We start from the raw sequence: 24041 nt of genomic DNA, 5'->3' as shown, positions 1-24041 counted from the left end.
AGTGAAATCTGCCACGTATTGTAAAAGAATCAATGAACTTTGCTCACAAACATTTTGTCAGCAGTCTCATCTCAAGATACCGTTACCAATGATGTGCAATTCTTTTGTCAAAAAGCGAGTCTTATTGGCTCTTTTGAACGAGAATGAGGCGCCCATAGAAAGAAAAGCCTTTTTTCGTATTTACAGAAAGGCAAAAATTCTGAACTACGCGGATACAGTGAAGATACCAATACAGTTAAGATAGTCGCGTAGTGCTCACGATCTTCCTATAACGAGGTCCTACTTTATTAGTATTGAACAAGAGGACACGCACAAGGTCAGGAAACTTCTGTTATTTTATATACCTATAGAGACAATTTAGATTGTTCAATGATTATCTTAGTTTTTTATTGTACATTGCTGCTGTTTCTCTACTTCTATTATAACTGCGTGCTGAACTGTATCTCGGAGCAAAAGCCCCTATCAGGCTGTATAGCCTTTTGCTATTGCTTCGATTTCTGTTGATGTACAGAAAGAACGATATCAGCAAACAAACAAACAAACAAAGTCATCAATACCTGCTGTGCAGCAACAGGGCCAAACGGATACAAAGTGCTTGGTGCGATTGTTAGCCTCTCAAGCTTCCAGCCATCCTTGCTGTTCGGTAACATGCCAGAACGTCCAGGTGAGCTGCGTAGGCGGCAGTTGTCGCAATGGCTGCTGTAGGGGCAGGTAAGCGAAGGACAGTACAGTAAGAAGTTAACATGCAACTTGCTGCGGTACCGATGCTTGTATTTGTGGTAGAGGACCGTAAAGAGGACATCCATGACGCAAAAGGTTTCGTCAGTCACTCGAAAGCCCCTGCGCAAATGCCGCTGCCTGCTCAACTTGTCCTAGCTTTGGTACATATCTATGAGCTCTGCTACAGCACGTGGGCTCTCGGTATTCAGCATTTAGAAAACATATTCGGCATCGTACTTCATCCTGCCAAGTTCTGGCATAAAAGCACCAGCACTTTAGCACAAGTCGAGGACTATAATATACCTGGTGAAAGTTTTACCCGATTGTTTCGACCGCTCTCGCAACAGCTGCTCGGCGCGCTACTTCCTCATGGCGCGATGACCGAAAACATCAGTGAAGCTGGTGTTGAAAGCTAACAACTACTACAAATCCTCTTCGTGATTTCTATATCAAAGCTTAGTTTTCTAAACCACAACTGAGTCAAAAGCGAGGTAGAAGATGAAGTTGTTTAAATTGCTCATATCGTCTCATCGATTGTGTGAGCTCACCCATTCGTACGACGACAGCCAGTCGTAGACGTCGTGCCTAACTGTACCGTCGAACACCATGAGATTCCTTTTGCGAAGGGTGCCAGAGCAGGCAATAGACAGGTGTGGGCAACGTCTGCCAGGTGGAGCCAGGTATACTTTGTGGCAGAGCCTCAGACAGGAGTTCAAAGGGGGAGGTGATATAGAAAGTCCAACACTCCCACCAATTGACAACGGGTGTGTTCAGCAGTGCTGGAGGTAGCATCAAATTAAACAAGTAATCAAGTGGCGCAGCAGAACAGCTAGAAGCAAGAGCAGCTCATACTCGAGTCAGGAACTTGTGATGCGGCTAGCTCCAGTTGCTGTACTGCAGTTATCGACAATTTGGCTGACCTTGTTTATGCGCACTTCATCTTCCTTACCTAATATGTAGTGCCGATGAAAAGATCTGAACTTCATTCTCTACGTGCAACTTTTACATTAAAGGTACCCCGCAGTAAGTATGCTCAAGGTGGAAATCCTTTTTGACTGCTTGGAAACACGACGCCATCTGGACGTCAATATCGAACTTTGTTCAGCAAATAATCGCATACAAGCCCAACAGCGATCTATACGTTAACACAATGGAAGTGATGCAACACCTTTCACAGCGAAGCTGTTTATGGTTAGGGTTCCGTGGATTTTCTGTGTGCGTAAACAAATCTGCGTGTGTAAGAACTCAGCTCCTGCTTTCGTTTGTAAGATCGCTTCATTCTACCTAATCGCCTAACCAATTGACTATGCATTTTCGAATATACGAGGGCTCACCTTCGTGAGCGTGACCATGTCTGGTAACGACGCTGTCCGAGAAGTTAAAGAGTAATACTAAATGATGTTACAGCTGTCATTGCTTCGCCCTTGGGGTGAAACTAGCCCCTTTTTTGTATGCGAGAACCACAAGTGTTTCTGTAAGAATCGTACATTTCTTGCATGTGTATTTCCTGCTTTAGTGAACCGCACTTACAGTGTCACTGATTTAGAAAATTTTTATCTATCGCTTGTGTGTGCGCTTTCTCACTGCGGAGCAACGAACGGGTCAGTGGGCCTGCTACTTCCGGCAGTATGCATTGTCTTTAGCCAGGCTTTCAAAGACGCCAACTGGGTCTATAAAATGAAATTAAAAAAAAGATGCTGGTTCATGCATGCACAGACGTTGCTAAATAAGCGATTGTTTTTCGATCAACGCTACAATATGCCTGGAAGGAGAATCGTCGTAAGTGGATTGAGTTTTCACCAAGCTTTTGGCATATCTACAAGCTACGACATTTCACATCGCCCCTTTACACATTTAATAATGAAGCGTTTTAACATTGCAAAGCCACTCAAGGTCTAAGATTCGGTGTCAACCGCCATCATGGACGTTTACGACAGAGGTGCTGTCACAGATACTCAGCAGGAACGTAAACACGTGGGTGCGTAATGCTATTGCCCGCAGCGGAAGCAAGAACTCTGCTCTGGAGCTGATTGAGCGAGGCGGTTTGGTGCGTCTACTTGGCAGGATTGCTTTTTCACCCAAACGTGCTGCAAGTCTCTAGAGCCCCGCTAACCTTGTTTGTTCGGGCGGTGCATGCACCATTGATACCAGGACGGCTCGACGGCCATCGTATTTATGGCGGGTTGACTGAATCATTCTGAAATGTAGTGATTTTCTTATTAAAGTAACTGCACCTCTATGAGAAATGCTGGATTGATTGTTTTCGTATTACTTTGCCACAGATCGGCTTCTTTAAGGTGCATCCGAACGAGGCAGCTTTTACAATCAAACCCTACCGCATATGTGTTCGCCGCGGCCGGGAACCGAACGTGGGACCTCGGGTTCAGCAGCATAACGTCGTAGCCATTTGGTCACCGCGGCGAAATCTTCAGTACTCTAGCCTCAATTGCACCACATCACTTATTATCCGAACATGCTGTGGCACGTTTAATTTCAAGGTTGCCACTTCTTCCTTTTTTGCAGAAAGGATTCTACTTCGTCGTCATTGTACTGGATAACGATCATCCTTTTCTGCGTCGCATTTTTCTTTTGCTGCGGCGTAATTGTCATCACCATGGTGCCAACAGGTAAGAATAACTCCAGTGTCTAACTGTAAAAAGGAATGTTACGCACTGGTTCGTTTTAAGAAGAAAGCCTTAAGAGGAAGCTTTAGCTCGGTTTCTCCTATCTAAATATATGTAAAAGGATAATTCGTTTTTCTCGACAACCATTGCACCACATTTGACGACCTTTATAGCATTTAAACGAAAAACTTAAAATCTAGTGACTGTTAGTCATGGATTTTTGATTTATGTGCTGAATTGTTTGTAAAAAATGGCAACAATTTATAATTTTAAGAGAAGTAAACTATGGAGTTTACAGCTCTGTAACTCAGCAATCAAAGATGATAACACAATTCTGTGAATTGGATATCATATTAGTATATCTAAACCGGACAAAATTTATATGTTACACAGAAATTCTAAAAAAAACTAATAATATGGTTATAGAGATTTTGCAGAGCCGTTGCATAAAACCTTAGGAAATCATGCAAGTTATAAATTGACATATCAAATTTGCCCGCTTTGAGTGATCTGATGGATACCGTTTACAAGATCACGATATCTTTTCTTGATGCACAGATGTACAGATGCACAGATATGTAAACTTCGTGCTTCTATTTTTTTCGAGCTTCCCAATTTTTCAAAATTCTCTTCACGAAATTCAGGCCTTAAATGGAATTTGCGCTTCCAACGGTCACTACAATTTACTTTTACCTTACAAAGGAAACGAGTTACGTTAATATCGGTCCAAGGCTTACCCCAGAAAAGCATTTTTACATTTCGCATGTACATGATTGGGCCGTGTCGGATTTGGGCCCGAGATAAAGCTTCCTCTTAAGTGCCTCGTAGGCCGAAAAATCCATTGTACGGCACAATCGAAAAATTGACGGTCCGGCGTCACGGCACCAAAATCCAATGGCACCAAAATTGATGTTGCCAACCAATCAGTGGTGGGAGTTAAACCCGCAAACTTTGGTGTTAATTGAGGCAAAATTAACTAAGGAACTCGAACCCATGACCGTTGGTGGGAATCGAACCATCAACCTTCGTGTGGTACCACAATTAAATGGCACCAGAATTGATGGTACCACAACCGATGGTTGAATGCACGACCATTGGTGGTAGTTGAACACACGACCTTCTGCCTGAATTAAGGCGAGGTTAATTAAGTGACGGGTAATTAAGGCGCTCAAACTCACCACATTTGTTGGGAGAAAACAAGTAATAGGAAGTAACAAAGCGTCTGAATGAGACTGTCCAATAATGTAACAAATGTCTCGCGAGAGCGCAGGCTTTGACACACATCCTCTATAGCTTATGTTAAAGTGCCTATCGACTTTTCTTTCGTGGCCATAAATTCGCGTGTACTGAACAAGCGTCACGCACTGGTAACTAAAGCGCCACTTGTAATGTGAGCGCAATATTTGGTCCCTCATCTCTCGAAAGTATCTGCATGCAGAAACTGATATATCGGTGCCATATCCGTAGAAATGATCACATCATTATCGGTGACCAATTTTCTTCGATTTAACTTAAGACTTTTTCTACCGATTTCTGCCTCGGAAAATTTATCATGCAGCGCTTGATCTTCTCTTGGATACAGAAAAGTTTATTTCCTGATCGCCTAAGCACGTACATTCCTCGTAAATCCGACAATGCATAACGTGAAATCCACCAGAAGGCGGTCTAATGTAGTTACGATGCGGAAAACGCAGTGACGATTATAATTCGGAGAACCTTGGCCGTGGTGCCTCCTAGAGCATCACTATAACGTCGTAATATTAGCAGATGACCACCTAGCTGTTCAGTAACGAGGGCGGCGACTGGCCCGAATTTTAAATTACAGAAGTAGTTGGAAAAGAAACTGGAAATAATTTACCCTAGAAATCTTTGAAGCGTCCAGATAAAGAAAATGAAGTTTGCAGTACAGCATCAGTTTTGTTAACTCACAAGGTGGTGTCATGAAGAGCTGTAAACCTGTGACCAGGCGCATTTGTCGCGCACTTGCAGTGGAATAAACCTATATTCATCTTGAATGTTGAGTGAAAATTTCGCTTATTCTTCAGTTGGCTTCAGTCGAGTTAATTTCATGACTACAGGGTGTTTCTAGCTGACTTCGGACCATGTTGGCGTAGCTGAGATATGATTCTCGAGTAAACATGGCTCGAAAGTAAGAATGGTTGGTTAGGTTAATTTTAGATTTTGTGTGAACATGATAATAGTAGTAATCAATAAATTTTCATGCCGATAGCAGTCAATGTCAGTTATTCCGCATATATTACAAAATCATCACAGTTATTTGAGGAGCCGCTTTCAGAAGTGCTTAAAGAGACATCTTCTATGTTACTTTCGATTTCCTGGGTCATATCATGAGCTCGCATGCAACTAGACCCTCACTGTCGCTTATATTGGACACTCTCCGGGAAGGGTGATAACTAAATAGTATTTAAAAGAACACGACAAGAAACACGCATGCCGAATGTTCTTGCTTTTAGGTCAACACTTCATAATTCGGCACGAAGCGTCAACTTCTCTAAAGTTCAGCGAAGAATTAGCTACTCCGCTTTTTAGCGAGTTTTTTTTTTTGCACGTCCAAGACATCATGGCATCTCACGTCAAAAAAAAGAAAGAAAGGAGATTCTTCAAGTCGCCGGAAGTGGATGTGGTGGTCGCGTGAAATCATACACAACTGAATAAAAACTCCGTCGATTAGACCAGTGTGGTGGTAAAATGTCATAATAATGACGGTCTCCACGTCAGCTCCCAAATTTACATCCTTTATTGATAGTTTTTAGCGGAAACGCTTGAGGACGCCATGTTCGCGCTTGTCCCGTCGAATGCTGAATGTACTCAGCATTCACCTGAACTTTCACCAGCACGTCCATCCTGCGTGATTTCGAGTAAGTGGTATATGGTACCGCGAGACCGGCACGACGTGTTTCGACACGAGGATAAACCTCTCTTTCGCGCCCCAAACCACGATGCACTTAGCGCGCCTACTTATTGGTCACATTAAAAGGTAGCATAATTATTCTTGCACTCTCGAGCATTTGAGATTCCGTAGCCCCAGTGCTGCCTAACTCCAAAGGCAATTCTCCCCCTAACTCGGATGGATTCGTTTTAAATTATTTAAATAAAGGAGTCGCTGCACTTGAGCGGAGATGTAGCAGTGCAGATTGTACTAACCAGAGTTATTGGTACCAGCAACCCACCTCCTGCTTTTAATGATATTCACAGAAGACTTCAGCACGTTTATACTTTGCTCGATCTGCAAAACAAATTTGTACAAAAACAAAGTACCAAGATTGATACGGAGCCTCATTCGAATTGTGTGAAAGACGGGTGCCGGTCCACCAATAATGAATATAGGAGTCCTCAAAAATGGGTCACTTCCAGCACCAATACAAAATATGCACACTAACTTTATTCCTTGTCATGAGGTACGGACGTAGAAAAGGCACGCTTGTGCGCCTACACATCTTTTACGACGGAGCAGGTGCATATGGGACAGTTTCGCTTTTCTTTCCCCCATGCCTAAGTGCACCCAAACACGTAACCATGGCGACTCTACGATGGGATTCTGTATAAGGGGAGGGCGGTTCCGGGCAAAGAGCCACGACCTCCTTGGCGTGCTCAGAACAAGGCTCATGTGTCCGCGTATGCCGAAATTTGCCTGTGCGGCTTTGTTTGGTGTTGCACCACAGACCAGCTTGGCCGGTTAGAATTATTATTTCATTCAAAGGGCGCATAAATAGGCGGGGTGGTAGTGATCCAATGATGAATCCAAGGCTTCCACACCTTGTCGTATACATGGGGAGATGCGTTCAGTACGCTGCACTACGATCAGAAGTCATAATTCGCATTCCACTGCGAACGTAACGCGGCCGTTGCGTGATAAGTTCGAAGTATCGGTCTTCGCAGCGTCATGGCAGTATTGACTTCCATCTGCTGAGTTTTTCTTTCCTCCATGTTCTAGCGCATATTTTATCTAAATTTGGGTGACGGCCTGGCTTCGCTTAACATATCTTAAGATATATCAACTTAGGGACCTTCGTCTAAGGTCAGAAGCACTGCGTAGCCTAACCACTTACACCAACGTCTGTCCTATAATATAATAAAGAATGAAGCCCAATTTTTCTACCAGCCTTTACTGAAGAAAAGCAATAGTTAGGAACAATAGTTAACCATAGTTAAGATTTAAAGCTTTTTTTAAAAGCTGCATAAAATCAACAGATGTTGTAACCTATTCGCACAAACAGCGCGATAAACGAGAACCGAGACAATCACCACGTGAGCGCTGGTGACTGTCTCGCACCTTGTTTCTAGAGCGGTTTCCATTGGAACATGCATTACCACTAGTCCGGCGTCGTGCGCAATGGGTCGTAGTTTAGCAATTGTTGCTATTCTTTAAAATTTTCATTTGCCCCTTTCATGCAATGTTTAGCGGTTCAGTTTACAAACCAGCCCTAGATTCTTTAATTGATGGATTGGAATTCCTGGCTTTGTTTTCAAACAAAGTAATGTACCAAGGCCAGGTGTGTAAACGCAATGAAATGCAACGATCTATCCTAAGGTACTGCTTTAAACTTCTGACATTATTTGGTAGAACCTAATGAGACGCGAATGCCTTGCGCATTGTTACACACCCAAAATATGTCCATACTAACTCCCCGCCAACTGGCACGCAATGTTGCGAGGATATTATTATGGCTATATTGGTTTTGACTATACGCCAATGCTTACACACATGTTGTTCATTCTTTTTTGTCAGGTGGCAGTGGAGACAGTGATGTGGTCGATGAAGCCCCGGACCAAGGAAGCGGTGGCGGTGGCGGTCAAGGACCGGGACCTGTGGTGCCGAATAACCCCCCCGTTATATACAGCGGAACAGACACAACCAGCAGTGGCCAGCCTACCAGTGCGGGCCCGGCTGCATCTGCGAGGTCGCAGGCGACTCCTGCTGGTGCGAGCCTTCCTGCAAGTGCGAGCCTTCCTTCAGGCCCGCCGACCACTCAAAGAACAACTGCGACTAGGAGAATGACTGCTGCACCTCCGAGGTCACAAACGACTCCTACGAGAATAACTACCACACCACCTGCGAGCACAAGTGGTAAGAATTATTAAACTGATACATTCTGGGGTTCTACGCGCAAAAAGTGCAATCTTACTATGAAGCACGCCCAAGTAGGAAATTCCGGATAATTTCGACAACCTCGGTTTCGATACCGTGCAGCTATATCTATGCGGGTAAGTATCGAAGATACATGTACTTTAAATACCATCCTAGACACTCTTTATGTATTGTATCTGTATCATGATACGTCTCGCAAGACGTGCATCAGTACCTGTACTTCCGTTACATGAAATGTTGTATGGTGTATCTTAAGATACAAGATACTCGTTATCGCAGCACCAGTGTGCGGAACTATAAACGTTGGCTGTATGCACCTCTCAAGCTAATACAGGTGCCGCTAAGCCACCTGAACAAAACTAATGTGCTTCTGTCTTTCCGTCACATCTCTCCGGCCAGGGCAGGTGATAAGGTCTGCCCGTCCTTGTAAGTGGAGTAGAGCCACGTGGTGGCGGTCGCGCCATCTCGACAAAAACAAGCATGAGAACTTCTGCGTGCAGCGGAATTTTGTTTTCTTGATTTCTTTTTTTGTAGTTGTGTTGGTGCCATGACATTTGCTCGTTGTCGCCGTGCTGTGCTGCGTGAGCCAATGCGTGCGGTGTCCATCGCGCAAATTCTGATGGCGCTGAAGTGTCGTTCCTGAAGTCTCTATTGCATAGTGCTTTGTTACGAAGTCTGAAGAATGCGAGAATGGGGTAGCCATGCGTCTAATGGCTTTCACACATTGCTTTTGGAATGAAAATATTAGTACCCTGAGCAAGAAAGACAATAATTGTGAGCTACAAACAGACCTATCATTCCTTACTCCGACCAAAGAAGGTTGACCGGAGAGTTAAGAAATTTCCAAGCAAACATTTTTTTTTTTGCATACGCGTTTGCTGCTTGATTAAAATATGTACAATGAGAAATTCGCCAATGTATCGAAGCATGTTAATGTAGACATAGGAAGTATCGTACCGGATACAATTATTAAGGTGGTATCTCGCTTCTGTATCTCAAATAGGGGTGGCCGAATATCTTGCCTTGTTTTATAAAGCAATTGCAAAGTATTTTTGTCCAGCCCTGGCTGTATCTGTGCACAGGAGCATTTTCTTCTTCTGCGTCTTGCCATCACCCGCCTCGTCGCCAGGGGCCGTAGGGCGCCGACTAACATGGCCTCCCACTTTTCGTGCTTCTCATCCTGGAACAACCCCAGTAACAGGTACAAACAAGCCCGGTGTAAACAAGCCCATTTACACCGGTAGAGCCGGCAGGACGAGAGAAATGGGCGGACACTAGCCACGTCTGGAAATGTGTCCCCCATTTTAATGTATCAAACGCCATTCCCGACGAACGAACGCCCTCTAGTTTAGGCCTAACGCCAAACCAGCCCCCGGAATCCAATCGGTAGAAACGCCGTCGCGCGACGTCTGTCCTACACCAATAGAGGATTTCTTCTACAAATGCGGCAAGACCACACAACTACAATTCCACGATTGCAAACCCACCTGCAAGGTATGCGCACAAGGGAACGAACCTGCAAGTGCAGAGTGCAAGAAGAGAGTGAAACCAAACCCACCAAGCTTCAACATACAGCAACAGCGTCTCAACTGCCTCCGTGAACGGGACAACGGCTGGAGCTCCAGCAGTGAAGAGTTCCCGGAGCTGGGTACCTCGGTGACTAGCTCGAGCAGTAGCATTGCTGACATCTCCCCGACACAGCAGATCTAAGTCAATACTAGGGACTGCTTCGCCCGGTATCTCGCTCGTGCTCCCGCTCGGTCACACGCGCGAGCTTGGCTGACGTGGCAAGCGGCTGGAGTGGCTTGAGGGGTACGGCCAGCTTAGATTTCTCGTCGGCTGAAACCGTAGCCACGCGGATCTTCGAAAACAGACATTAGAACCAGCAAAGCAAATTGCAGGACCAGCACAGGCAATTGAAAAGCCAGCAGAACTTTGTACAAAAGCTATTGCAAAGTCAACAGAGACAGCAAGAGCTCACCGACAAACTGCTTCAATATTGCAAGTAACAAAAAGAAATCTCAGACAAGCTGCATCAAACAAATTATGGTTATTCCGTAATCGACAGTAGATTTAAGCATGAAACAACAACCGGCAAAGCAGATTGGTTGGAGAATATACAAGCCACAATGTGACAATCGGTATAATACGTGTTCGCAATAGCACAGCGCAGCCCACGAACCTGTTTTTAACTGAACCTCATTGCAAGTATCCTCTCGCGGCCAAACTGCCATCCAGGGCACACCGGAAGCTGCCGGCTTGTTCATGCAGCGTGGTGTCATCTCTGGATACAAGGAACTCACGGACCACTGGCGTTGAACAGGCAACCAGACCTCAGCGACCATAATTACAATGAAAAGTATGGTGCCCTGTATCTACATTTTGAACATCGCTATTGAAAATGGCAAATGAAACTTCAGCCTAGTAGAAGATATAGGTTCAGTGATATTGTGAACAAGCACTAAGAAGAACTAGGAAGGAATATTTTTTGTAACTTGTTTGGGCAGTAACTAGCGTATGTATTGATGTCCAGCGCAAATGGCACGAAGCCAGAGAACGTGTTTACTAATGATATCTTCGGCTGGTCGCATCCATCCCCCGAAGCAAAGTCGGGCAAATCCGGCGTTCCCCGAGCTCAGAGGTAGAGGACGAGCGCGCAAGCCAAACGTGCGACTCGCTCTCGGAGGAGGCAATGGCAGATGCTAAACCACGTGACTACTACCAACGTCCGATGTTTCGCTTATGGAAAGCTCCCGGCGCTGCCGGGAAAACCGGCGGACGCGCCGGCGGGACGAGCGTTCGTCGCAGTGTCCTAGGTTGCCTAGGTTACGGTGAGCCGTCGCCAACAGCAGCGGCGCGGCTCTGCGATGACGTTTAAATTTGGACGACTGCTCTGACGACAGGGCTCGGAGCGCCTTAGAGCGCTCGATGGTGGAGGAGAGCAATCGAGAAGAACCAGCCGAACGCGGGGCGGGCACCCTCTTTCAACCAGCCGAAGACAACGCCGCTCGCGAGAGCGCTCCAGAGCGTTCAGAAACGACCAGTCGAAGATGGCATAAGTTTTCGCTGGTCGACGGAGCCATCCTGTTCTGTACTCGCAACTTGCTCGAATGTTCTCGTTTGAGTGCCCGTATAACGGCTCTAGCTTTTGCCTCAAAGCCACTTGAATGTCGTCGACAACTAGAGCTAGGAGCATTTCATTCTTGATATTGACCGACAATATACTTCTTATTGCGAAAGTTGAGCGCAGCCTTTTACGTGTTTGCATTTCGCGGTACATTGAGACATCGCACCGATCACCGCACCGAATGGCAGAGCCGCGAAGGCCGCCGCTGTGTATACACAGTCCACACAGTTGCCGCTTCCCGAAAAATACAGTTATGAAACAGTAATCCTTACAGGGAAACTCTTGCGGCGAACACTGTGCGCCAAAGCGAGATCAAGGTAAATAAATCTGGTAGCAAAGCTTCCATAGAAGTCCGTATGTTCAAAACACGGCGGTTCATCGCTGGGACGCTACAACGTAGAACTATTCCAAACTTTTCTATTCCATTTCTGCAATCATCTCTTCGCGATTGGTCAAAAACTTTTTCGGACCACCCCCACTTCACCTGTCTGTCACGCGACGTCACGAAAACCACGATAGCTCCCCATCTGATATGACTTGTACACACCTATTATGCATCATTTGACCGAACAAAAGAAAGATAGTTATTTCTGATTCGATGCCGTTTCGCCGTAAGCCCTGGGCTATTGGTTAAAAGTTTTCGGGCGGCATTGATTTCACCTGCTAGTCACGCGACATGACAAAATCGCAAAATCTCACCACGTCAAAGTGACGTCTACGCGTTAAAGATGCATTATTATGTCGAACAAAGCTAAATTTTCTTATCAACAGCCGCAGGCTGCCGCGCTCCGAAAGGAATAAAAGATGGCTGCCGCCGATCGCTCACGCACTGGCTACTCGCACCTGCCGGAGAGTATCGGTTTATTTTGAGTATAATAAAGCTTCGTCCAAGACCGTGTAAAGTTTTCGAGCACTTTCGGCACGTTTACGACCTCATTCTGCCAACTCTTCTTTGCTGCGTATCCGCTTAAGCGTCATTCTTAAGCTTCCGTTGCATGCCATCGCGATTTTCGACCAGCCACCTCAAGCTAAGTAAGGGAAAGCGGGCCAATCGCAGACGCCGGCAACACCTTCTTCATGCGGCTATAAATTTTCAGTGCACTGGCTCCTCCCCATCGAATCCCTCTCGTCTTGATCGTGTACTTCGACTCTAGTCAGCCCTTTAGATAAGACAAGCCGCTCAATGTAGGCAATGTTATTCGTTTTTCAAGAAAACAAGTGACCTCCTATGAACAAGGCGGGTGTTTGATTGCTTTTTTCCGACAACCCAGCGGGTAATCACCCGATGCTTGCATCGGCGGTTACGCAAATCTGACGTCAGGAGATTGGAATAAAAACATATTAGAAAAGTTTTACGTTATGGGGGCCCTTGGCTCATGAGGCTAAGCGCTGTGTGAGGAGGGAGCATTTCCGCAGGAATAGAACATAATGTGGCGCCATATCCATCGAAACCGGAAGTGACGCCATTTTAATCTCGAAGATGTGAAACTTGTCTTGGTTTCCTGCCATTACAGCAGTATATTCAAATTCCGAGCCCTTCGGCATGATTGACGTCCTGAGCTCTCAGCGCGGAAAGCGAGGCAGTAAAAGCCCAGCCGTACAGGTGTCGAAATCGTAGCCCTGCGCAGAGCGTACTTTCTTTTGAGGACAACGAAATCTCTTCGTGTAGAGTGGTGGTCCCATCTTCGGACGCCAAGGGCGTCTGCCAGCGTAGTCTCGCGAAAACAGCTTAAGTAAACAAGTACCTGGTAGCCGTGACTCACTATGTTTGACCGAAAAGGTTGAGAAACGACGAAAATACAAGCGTTATCAAGTTCAGTTACGCGTTGACAAGGAATATAATACTACCTTTATAGCGGGCGTGTTGTAACAGGTGAACTTTACTAACGCGCCTGTCTGCACACCTCAAAATATGCATTGCATTGCTTGTGATAGCAGCGTCAACTCTTAGGGTGGGCACTAAATAAGATATATATTGATAGTGTTAAAGTGGAGTGCTGGCAAGCGGAGCCCTGGCGAGGCGCAGGACATTCAGGCACGCGAGGGATGCGTGGGGTGCCTGAATGGTCCGTCGCTCGGCAGCACTCCGTGCAGGGTGGGGGATATTCATTGAAGGAGTACTCGCCACCTCGACCGGTTTTTCCCGATGGCCGCGGCCATTGCAGATTTCACTTCGCAAGGTGACAGGTCCAAGAAAGCACCTGCGGCTACTTGGTCTCTCCTTTTCTCAGTGAAACGACTAGCGGCTGCGTGCCCATGTGAGCAATTCCAGAAATAGTTGGAAACTTTGGCGTTTTTCGACAGAGCCCAAGAGGAAGCCGTACTGATCCAGTGCAAAGTGGGCCGTAAAGATTAGGCGGGACTTCACCGACATAGTGCCAAATAGCCAACATGGGCACGGAGCAGTGGAGGCCGATGTCAGCGACGGCTCTGAAAATTTATTATTCAAAAACTTGAAATAAATGAATGCGACATGCTATTCTACTTCGGTGGTTTTGTTTAAGAGGGATGCTGACAGCTGTTGCAGGATGTGAGCAGTGCGACAAGGTCTTGTTAGGCTCAGGTGACAACGAGCACGCGCAACTCACACTTCTAAAAGAATACAGTCGTCAAGGTGGCAACCTTACATATTCAAGTGAACGTTTTCCTGAAGCAGAAATCATGCGAAGAGCATTTCAGAAGCAGCATAAGTTGGACTGAGAGCTTGCTTCACTTGAGGTCATCTTTGAAGGCTGTGACTGAGTATTCGAGGAAAATGGTGAACCCTTGCGTCAAGGCCTGCCGCGAGCACCACGAGTCTCTAGAGAAGCTCGTTGTCTCGACTTATGCAAAATTTAGGCTTCGCATATATTTGAGCCACATTGGTTTGAGCTGCGTCAACTAACATGAAAACAAAGCATGTGCCGTGGTCCTCCAGTGACAGAAAAAAAACTGGACGGGTATTTTATTTTGCGTTTTATTTTTATTTCAGAAGATTTCATTATTTTATTATACGGCATTTTGGTCAGAGTTTGCCCTTATTCATAATAAATACCATATACACAAATAAAAGAAGCATTGGGATTTAGCTAATTAATGTTCTATTTTCTGCAAGGGGGCTAGCCTCAGTGATAATAATGGTTGTCGAGGCAATACAAGGCACAGCGTCAATGAGGTGGAATGCGCCAATGATACTTCATTGCTGATTTCATCGGGCATTTTTATATATAAAGAAAGTTCGAAATTTCAGGGGGTGTATGACAGTCGCAACATCGTTATCACTCTATTTCCCTTTCTATGAGCTTTCATTCCTCCCAATGGTCGTCCAAAACATATGGAAGATTCATTTGCGCGAAAGTAGTTACACCCATGCGGTCAGCTTAAAAAGAAAAAGGATGGTCTGAACGATTCGTCAGAGCTACCAGGTTACGCGGCTTAAGTGGCGAAATTAAACAGGTCTATAACCGTGTGAGATGGGTTCCAAGCACTCTATGTGAAAAACTATACCGAGCAGCTGACAGGCCTCACGGTCACAAAGGAGAAGTTGCCGTGACAGAAGACAGCATGGAACAGCTTAATTAATTTAGTTTGAGCCTGCAAACAGTCTGTAAGCACAGACATGCATATTATGACCAGTTATTTTTTTGCGCGAAGTGCATTTTGTTGCAAATTACTCATGCTATACGAGTGAGATATGTAATGGCGGACCTAGTATCAGACGACGCGGCTGTGTCCAGCCTGTACAGAGTGGCGGGGAGGGAGAGACAAAGAAGAAAGCGTGATCATCAGACGCGTACAAAGCAACGTCTACACTCAGGCAACGATAATGCACCGCCTCTACCCGACACTCCACGGTTACCTCTGCCTACTGTGCAACGTACCCGACACCCTAGCGCACTTGCTCCTCGAATGCCGAAGGCACAAAGACAGCGAAAGTAAACCCCAAGTGGACGCGAACTATAGCGAAGACCACAAGCAAGCGAAGAATCACAACGAGAAGCAACGAAGACCCCCTAGCCGAAACGTGGGGTTCCAAGCTCGCCCTCGAGGACACGGAAAATGAACAATAACTAGTCGCTGAAGTCAAGAGGGCAGTAGGTGCCAGATGATTCCTGGACTAAGAAGCCTTCCCACCTCGGCATGATGCCAGATGCCGGCACCACTGAACCAGAGGCACTTGTCTACCGCGCGGCGACTGAAGACAGTAATACCAACCCCGCCACTACGTCAACTATAACGACTGCAACCATGATTACCACAAATGCAACAGCAACAATCTGAAAATGATGCAGCGTCAAAATAGAATGAGTACTTGACAGCAGTGTCTGCCCCCTCAGACTAACCGCCGCTACAGCACATAAAAGTACGCATCGCTGCAAAGAATTTTGTTATTTAAACAAAAGAACGCTTCCTGTTTAGGTCTACACCACAAATTTATCTAGTTCATACAGTGGTGTTGTCGACGCTACCAACAACAGCATACCGCTCTTAAAAGTTGCATAAGAAAAAGAGATATTGTGACTGTTTTAAAGTAAAAGCCTAAATTAAACTGACGGATAACGCCAAACGGAAGTTCACATATCAACAGAAAAATTGAGTGTTATATTCGTTCACATGTGTGAGAAAACAACATGATATCACTTTTATTTTCAAGACAAAGCCTTGTTAGCTGAAATACTACGGGTTTTGCGTATCTGCGATCTCAATAACTTGTAAGCAGTTCAAAAAAGATGTTACTTAGAATTACGTGACTGATAGCTGTCGTGTCAAGGTGACAATAATATCAAATGATGTTCCTCCATGGTGACATAACGTAGTAAATGTCAACAACCAAGTATATAATCAACAAAAAAAACAGGAATACAACGTGCGCCTCTTATCTTGCATTGCGCCGCAGCAGACCCAATAGGGGTGGACGTATTTGCGCGTGAAGTACGATAGGATTCGCCAACAATGTAGCGTGCAAAGGGTTCATTCATTAGAATGAAAAAGTGGCACAATACAGAAAGGCGTTTAACGTTTATCCACAGAATAATTTGAACAATCATGTACTCGACCTTGCATTCTTTAGCGTCAACATTTCGTCGACCATTTTTCTTTTGCAAGCTTTACAAGGGTGTTTATACAGGCTTGCTTAGTATACAAGTATTGACTACTATCAAAGAGTGAGGTTAGCGCCGGACGAGACCGATTGCCTAGCGCGCGCGCGTGCGACCAGACACGTAAAAAAGCTTCCGGCTTTCACTGAAGAATCTCAATTTGCATTACACAAATGATTATTTGTTCCACATGCTTCTCAGCTACAGATGGGCAGTGTTCTTTGCTTTCACATCCGTGATCGGCTGACCGGTTTTCCTCGCAGCGCCTAAACCTGAAGTGGCAACACCCATGGCACCATATAGCTACGTATGCACCATCAGCGAAGCGTGGCGAGGAAACACGACGTACCTACCTCCAGACAACGCGTGCGACTACTTGTTCTACGACTCGCTCTACAAGGACAACAAGAACGCCCTCATCGATGGCATACAGCTGTGGGACGCCGGAGCCCAGCAGTTCGTCGCGCAGGCGTCCGTGTACAAGCACACAAAGTTGGGCTTTTCGTTCGCGGACAAGTGAGTGTCTGCGAGCGCTTCTCCAATGTTTTAAATTAGTCTTTAAACCGAAATGTGGAGAACTGAAGTGCTTGGTCTCTTTATGGTGAAGTGCATGAATCTTCACGTGACCAGAAAATAAGCTAGGCCGACTAACGTGCATAAAACGGATGAATGGTTCAAAACGGTTCAACGTTGTAAAGATGCCGAAAAAAAATGGCTGTGGCTTAGGTAAGGTTAAGCCCAGGATGCGAAGTATACTAGCCTTTATTTTAGTTGTTCAACCACTGTTTAGCTTGGTGAACTGCTGTTGCTTGGCTATATTTGGTTCGCCTAGACGAAGAAACAACTCATGCGTTACTCTGCTTCGCCTTGGACGCCCCGCATTGGACGCGGTGAGCGTCGAGCAACGCAGCGTTCGGCGCGGCAACGAACTGTGCGCCTGAGCAAGCGACGCATGCCTGAGCCTTAGAAACAGCTCGTTTCTAAGGCAACACCGCATTCACTAGAGGCGCTTTTGTACCGCTTTGAAGCATTGCACTCGTGGCTCAGTGGTAGCGTCTCCGTCTCACACTCCGGAGACCCTGGTTCGATTCCCACCCAGCCCATCTTGCAAGAGTTGAGCCAAAGCCACTTCTCCTCTGTCGTGACGTCACGGTGTCACGTGGTATTCAAGGCGACACAGCCGCGCCTGAGGAGCTGGGTTGAGCTCTCGTATTATGCTTCGCATAAAAGATTCGACATCTTTAGCTGAGCGTTGCTTACGCTACGCCCCGTTCACTTATCGCACGAACAGTTGGCTTCGTGAACTTCGAACGCCTCGACGCGCTTCGTGAACTACGAAGCGCGTCGCCTACAGATGCCAGCGACGCGCTGTCACTCGGTGCTGTATGAATTGAGCGCCTGTGTACAGATGGCTGGGATACGCCGCCCTCAGCGGAGCAGACCATTCACACTGTGTGTAATATATCTAATGTCGGAGACAAAAGTGGTTAAGCTGCGTGCTGTGGCACTTTTCCAGCAAAACAACTTGCCTTCGCCAAAGCCTTTGTGAAATTTATTTCTTGGGCGTTAAAATTGGGACGCGGAAATAGAGCACGAAAGTAAGGGAGAAAGCTAAAGGCATGCATTTTTTTATTTATATTTACTGCGGTCTCGGGGGGGAACATAGCAGGAGTGGGTACATACTTTAGTAAAAACAAATAAAATGGGCTGCATAGAGAAAGATATTACAGAAGTATTAAAAACAGATCAACAGGTCAAATTGCTAGGCAACTGAAGAACGAGTTCTGCAATTGGCAATGCGCGAAGTGAGCCGTCCAATCGATTCCTAATTTAAACAGTTAGCCGGAAAAAAGAAGACTTAAGCCAGTCTGTATGCGATTTGAAAGGAACAATGTTTAATGGATGGTCCCGTCGGGTTGCACGTGCGCTTGAGGGCACAAATGTGAAGGGTGCCTGAATGCCAGATGACGTGCGAACGATCTTGTCCAGCATGATGATAGGTTCACGTGTGCGCCTATGTTCTTATGTTTGCAAAGATAAAGTGTGCATATGTGAAGGAAGTAAAACGTTATGGTCGTATTGGCCAAAGATGAATCGTATTGTTTTTTTTTTACTCATTCTAAATGGACAAGTCGCACGCGTTATGAGGAGACCAAAGAGTTGAGGTGTTCTCCAGGATCGGTCGAACTAGTGATTTGTAAGCAGTTAATTTACATTCCTTCGTGGCATTTCATAAGGTTCGTTTGAGATAGCCGGGTTTGCGAAGTGTATTACCAGAAATGTTATTAATATGAGCATTCCATTTTAAGGTATATGAAAAAATAACCCCCAGGTATTCGAACTCGATGACATGGGTCAAGTAGTTACCGTTATTACTGTAAGAGAAATGCAGCGGATTCATTTTGTTACCAAAGGTCATTGCGACTGTCTTAGTGAAATTAATTTTCATTTGCCATGCGTTACTCCATTCACAGAACAGTAGAATCACTTTGTTTAGCTCCAGTTGATCATGGGCATTTGCAAGTTTACGATAAAGCACGCAGTCATCGGCATATAGGCGTAACTTCCCTGCGTTGTCATAATAAGATTTGCTACGTCATTATTAAAAATTATAAATAATAGAGGCCCAAGCACCGATCGTTGGGGCACACCTGAAGTTACAGTGGCTGACGATGACTGTGCATGGTTGAAAGTGACGAACTGGGATCTTAAGTATTTGTACTCAGTTATCCTGTCGAGTAACTAATATCCGTTAAGTATGATATGCATTATATGAAGCAGCTTATTATGGCAGACCATGCCAAATGCTTTCGAATAATCTATTTGGTAATAATATTTGATATAATCTAACTGAAACCACGCCCTATCTTGCTCCCAGGCAGGCTAGCAAAAGATCAAGCAATCATTGCATGTTCTCAATTCCAAAAGCATATCTGGACGTGTACGCTTATCCATTTTTTCCGCGAACGATTAAGGAATGGAACAGTTTGCCGGGGTCTGTGTTACAGTCGCGTAGCATTAAAATCTTTGAGGAACGCGTTAAAAACCTTTTATGAAATTGAATCTTAGTGTTGCCGTGCAAACATTGTCACACCATAGAAATACATACAATAGTTTTTCTTTTAGGCTGCTTTCATTATCACTGTCGCAATGTTAGAAACATTTTTACCTTAGCCAAACTATTGCATTTGTATTTCATAATTTGTTTCGCATTCAATTTCCAACATTCATTGCTTCTTGTCCTATTTACGTTTTTAAAGTGTCTACATTTTTTACGCTATGTGCAAACCAGCTGTACCCACCCTGTTACGGCCAAGACGGCCAACAGTATATGAAAATAAAAAGAAATAAAATAAAATAAATATTTCATCGATTCGATCGCGGTTATTTAATGCGGAAGCTACGTCGTGAGTAAATTCAAAGAGCTGAGTGACAGTGGAAAAACCAGAACGAAAACCGTGCTGACAGTGTGACAGTAGATTATGACAAGTTAAATACTGAACAATGTTCTTGTGAATAATGCGCTCAAGAAGCTTACAGCAAGTGGAAATTAGGGACATCGGTCGGTAATTACTAATTTGTTGTTTATCGCCATATTTAAACACCGGGATCACATTGTTAATTTTCCAAGCCTGGTGAACGGATGATGCATCCAGCGATTTATTGAAAATGACTGTAAGATAACGGGCACTACATTCCGAGCCCCTCTTTAAGAACATGTTAGGTATGGCGTGTGGTCCCGCACTTTCAGTTGTTGCCCATTTTTAATAACAGATTAAGAGCCCAAGCTTAACTTAGTTCGAGGTTGGGTAACTGGTGTTCCGAGCTATGAGTGAAAGGAGGATTGGTACCATCATCTAGATGAAAGACAGAATGAAAGTAGCTATTAAAGGATTCAGAAATGGCTACGGGACAGAGCAAGGCTGATGGTTGATAATGAAGGATACAGAGTCATGGGAAGAAGGTAGTATTCCTTTCAAAAATTTTGGTGGGTTATCTCTCATAAAGGTTGACAGTGTTGTGTTGAAGTAAAAGTGTTTAGCTTCTGTCACTATTGTTTTTAGCTCAGACTTGAGTAAAAGAAGTAGTGAGTCGCGGTTTTCGTTTTGTGACCGGCTGCGCTTGCGCATACGATTGATGCTTCTTAGGAGATGCATTATGTGTCTTGTGTACCATGGATGCTTCGGGTTATGTTTCACACATTTTGTGGGGACGAAATGAAGCACACAGCTATCTACTAAACTGTGAAACTGCTCTGACAAAAGCATCAACACTGCACGTTTCGCTCCCAAACACGAGATCTCTGAAAGATGAGTCTAGCAGTTAAACAATAGCATGGTCGTTAGCATAGGTAAAATCTGTAACCATATTGAATGTCGGCTTGGGGGGGCTCAAAAACCACGTTAAATTTCATGAAAACACCCTTGTGATGTTACAGTCCGTCGACTACGTCACACTGAAAACCGCACTGTAACAGCTGTTCATTAACAAAAACAAGGTCAAGAACAGAGCTGACGCTTGGATATTCAACCACTTTTGTTAAATCAAATGATATAGCCCTATTAATTAGGCATTCACCAACAGCCTTGTCACGGCCTGTTGAAATTAACAAGTTCCAATCAATACAAGGAGTAATAAAATCACCTGTAATGATCATTTTATATTTGTGGAGCCTGTGTTCCGCTATGAATTCTGTAATGTGCAAGAAGATGTTTTCAGAAACGGGCGGGCGGTATACAGCACAGACAGCTGTCACGGAACCGGAGAGGTTTGTCCGGCATCAAACACACTCAGTATTCGGAAGTTCGGGAAAAACAAAAATATCAATGCCTTTTTCTAAGAAACAGAGCTACACCCCCTCCTTTAGCAAACTGCCTGTCCTTTCTGATAATCGGGTAACAGAAACTGATACAGAGTTGTCGAGCCCTGTTTCTGTCACGCAAATAATTCACGGACTGTAACACTGTACGAGCAAATTGAAATCTTCGAGCTTATTAAGCAAGCTTCGAGCATTTATTAACGAGTAACTCTGTGTTCGTAGGCACTCCAGCACGTGGAGCCTTAACAAGCCTTTTGCAAACATCATCCCAAGTGTAACGAAGACTTTCGACTATCAGGGAATGGCACTGCAAATGCTTCTATGTGGATGTCAACCGAATTGTCCCAGAGAGCCTTTCAAATTTGCCGTAGACGCGCAGAAAAGTATTCACTAATGCACGTATCAGATCCTTTTAGTTTTCTGGCGTTTTAAGGATGGAAAGCCATGTTTCAAAGTCTAGCAGTTTAAAAACTACAGGTTTCGTCTTTTCATTAATTTGCGTGCCAAGCCTGTGATAGCGTTCAATACCTTCACATTGGATTCCAAGTTTGGTAGACAGCAACTCTGATTCAGAAGCTCACAGTTCCTCAGAAGTTCCTGTTGGGGCGTCCTTCAAGCCGCAATTGATGAAATTATTCCTACGGGATAGGTTTTCCAGGTCATCATTTTTGCGGTCAAGTTTGGTAATGAAATCTTTAAGGTTATCAACCGTTTTCTCAATATCATGAATGCGTTGAAGAGCGTCGTCTTCAGTTGAAGACAACACCTCCATGTGCGTAACACGCTGTTCAAAAGAAGCCATTCTAGAGCGGAGCGGGGTAATCGCTGCGCTGATTCGTGCTTGCCCGGCTGACAGTTCTGTTAGCATTTCCTCTGACTTTGGGCCTGGATTTTTTTCTACGTCAACAAACGCTCTACGTTCTACGTCACCAAAACATCTGATTTCAAACGGAGGACATATGAATGCTTAAATGCGTGCAAACTGCTCTTATGCGGTGATGTAGAAAGCAACCCTGGCCCCCATTTCCAGGAAATGTTCGATAAATGCATGAAATCCCAAACCATCATACACCAGGAAATTTCGGAACTGGCAGCTTTCCAAAGTAAGCTAGATATATCTTTCAGCTCCTTAGCAACTAGACTAGAAAGCATAGAACATCATTTTGGCGACTTCAAGGCCGGTATTGAACAACTTGCTGCAATCGAACAGCATATGAACTCGATAAAGCAGTCATTTTCCAAGCAACATCAAAAGCTCACTGACCTAGAGGATCGCAGTCGTCGTTCTAATTTGATTATACATGGCATAATGGAAGATACCTCTGAAGAGGAAGAGGAACTTAAAAATAAGGTGATTTCTGAGGTCCTTGAAAAACACCTTGGTGTCTCAACATCATCAATTGCCCATATACATAGAATAGGAAAACAAATAACAACTCAAACCGACCTGTAATCGCATTCCTCCAAGATTTTAATGAAAAGAGGCTCTGTATGCAAATATTAGTAAACTTAAAGGTTCGACTTTTTTCATACAAAATCATTATTCTAAGGAGACACTAAGAAAACGAAAATTGCTCTGGGAATCTTGCAAAACGAAGAGGAAGCATGGAAAGAAGGCTTATCTCGTTCATGACAAGCTCAAAATCAGCAACAGCATGCACGCTTGGAACAATTTCACTGAACAACGGACTAGCCTTTCTCCTCTCTCTTCTAGTAACTCTGATTGACAGACCAGCTTAGATAACCCACCTCTTCGTGACCTTGTTATCTCAAAAATAAATGCCCAAAGCATAGGGAACAAGGCAACTGCCCTTGAGATCGCTCTGTTTACTCCCAGCCCTGATATAGTTGTCATACCCGAGACTTGGCTTCACTGTGATATCACTAATGATTGCATCTTTCCTCCACCATACACTGTATTTAGGCTTGATAGGGGGGTCACTAGGAGGTAGCCTAGCCATTTTACTAAAACGGAATGTTTCCGCTATAGTTCTAAATTCACCTGTAAACCATGAAAGCCTTGCTCTGAAAATCACGTATCTTGGCTACACTTTCATCTTATGAGCACTGTATAGGCCTTTAATTCAGATCTGGACTACCTGCATAAGCTGCAAGATTTTTTGTTCAACTACAGAAATAAAAAATTGATACTTGCTAGGGATATAAATCTGCCAACCATAAACTGGTCTAACGAAAACCTTGGATGTTCTGAAAATGCTGCCGCTATCTATGATATAATGTTGTACCACAACCTTCAGCAAATAGTCACCGAACCAACTAGAATACATGGTTCTACTGAGTCAATCTTAGTTTAGCTATTCATAAAATGCTCTTTTTGTGATTACACAGTATGTGTTCATGACGGGATATCTTATCACAAGTTAGTAGTCGTATCTTTACCTGTAGTCCACGTACGTATAGAAAAAACAAAGCATAAGAACATAAACGATTCTTCAAAAGCACTGGATGGATCCACCCTTGATTACTTGGAAGTTGCTTATGAAAGCTTTGAGGGAACCAGTCTCACAGAGTTATGGAAGACGTTCAAGGAAGGCTGCAAATA

At 44.6% G+C, this 24041-nt stretch overlaps 1 protein-coding gene across 6 annotated transcripts in view; it reads left to right on the top strand.

Annotated features, from left to right (window-relative positions):
* Window positions 1–24041, top strand: part of LOC135898924 (uncharacterized) — a 172291-nt gene that overhangs the window by 115919 nt on the left and 32331 nt on the right. For 4 of the 6 annotated variants that reach the window (XM_070526733.1, XM_070526732.1, XM_070526730.1 and 1 more), the window contains exons 3-5: window positions 3244–3347; window positions 8095–8433; window positions 16923–17175. The exons of the other annotated variants lie outside the window; for them this stretch is intronic. In XM_070526733.1, coding sequence (XP_070382834.1) covers window positions 3335–3347; window positions 8095–8433; window positions 16923–17175 — 605 coding nt within the window. In that variant the 5' untranslated portion in view covers window positions 3244–3334. The remainder of the gene's footprint in view (window positions 1–3243; window positions 3348–8094; window positions 8434–16922; window positions 17176–24041) is intronic. 6 annotated transcript variants of the gene reach the window in all.

Source organism: Dermacentor albipictus, chromosome 10 (assembly GCF_038994185.2).
Source record: "Dermacentor albipictus isolate Rhodes 1998 colony chromosome 10, USDA_Dalb.pri_finalv2, whole genome shotgun sequence".
Taxonomy (NCBI): domain Eukaryota; kingdom Metazoa; phylum Arthropoda; class Arachnida; order Ixodida; family Ixodidae; genus Dermacentor; species Dermacentor albipictus.
This window is presented reverse-complemented; position numbering and strand designations above follow the sequence as displayed.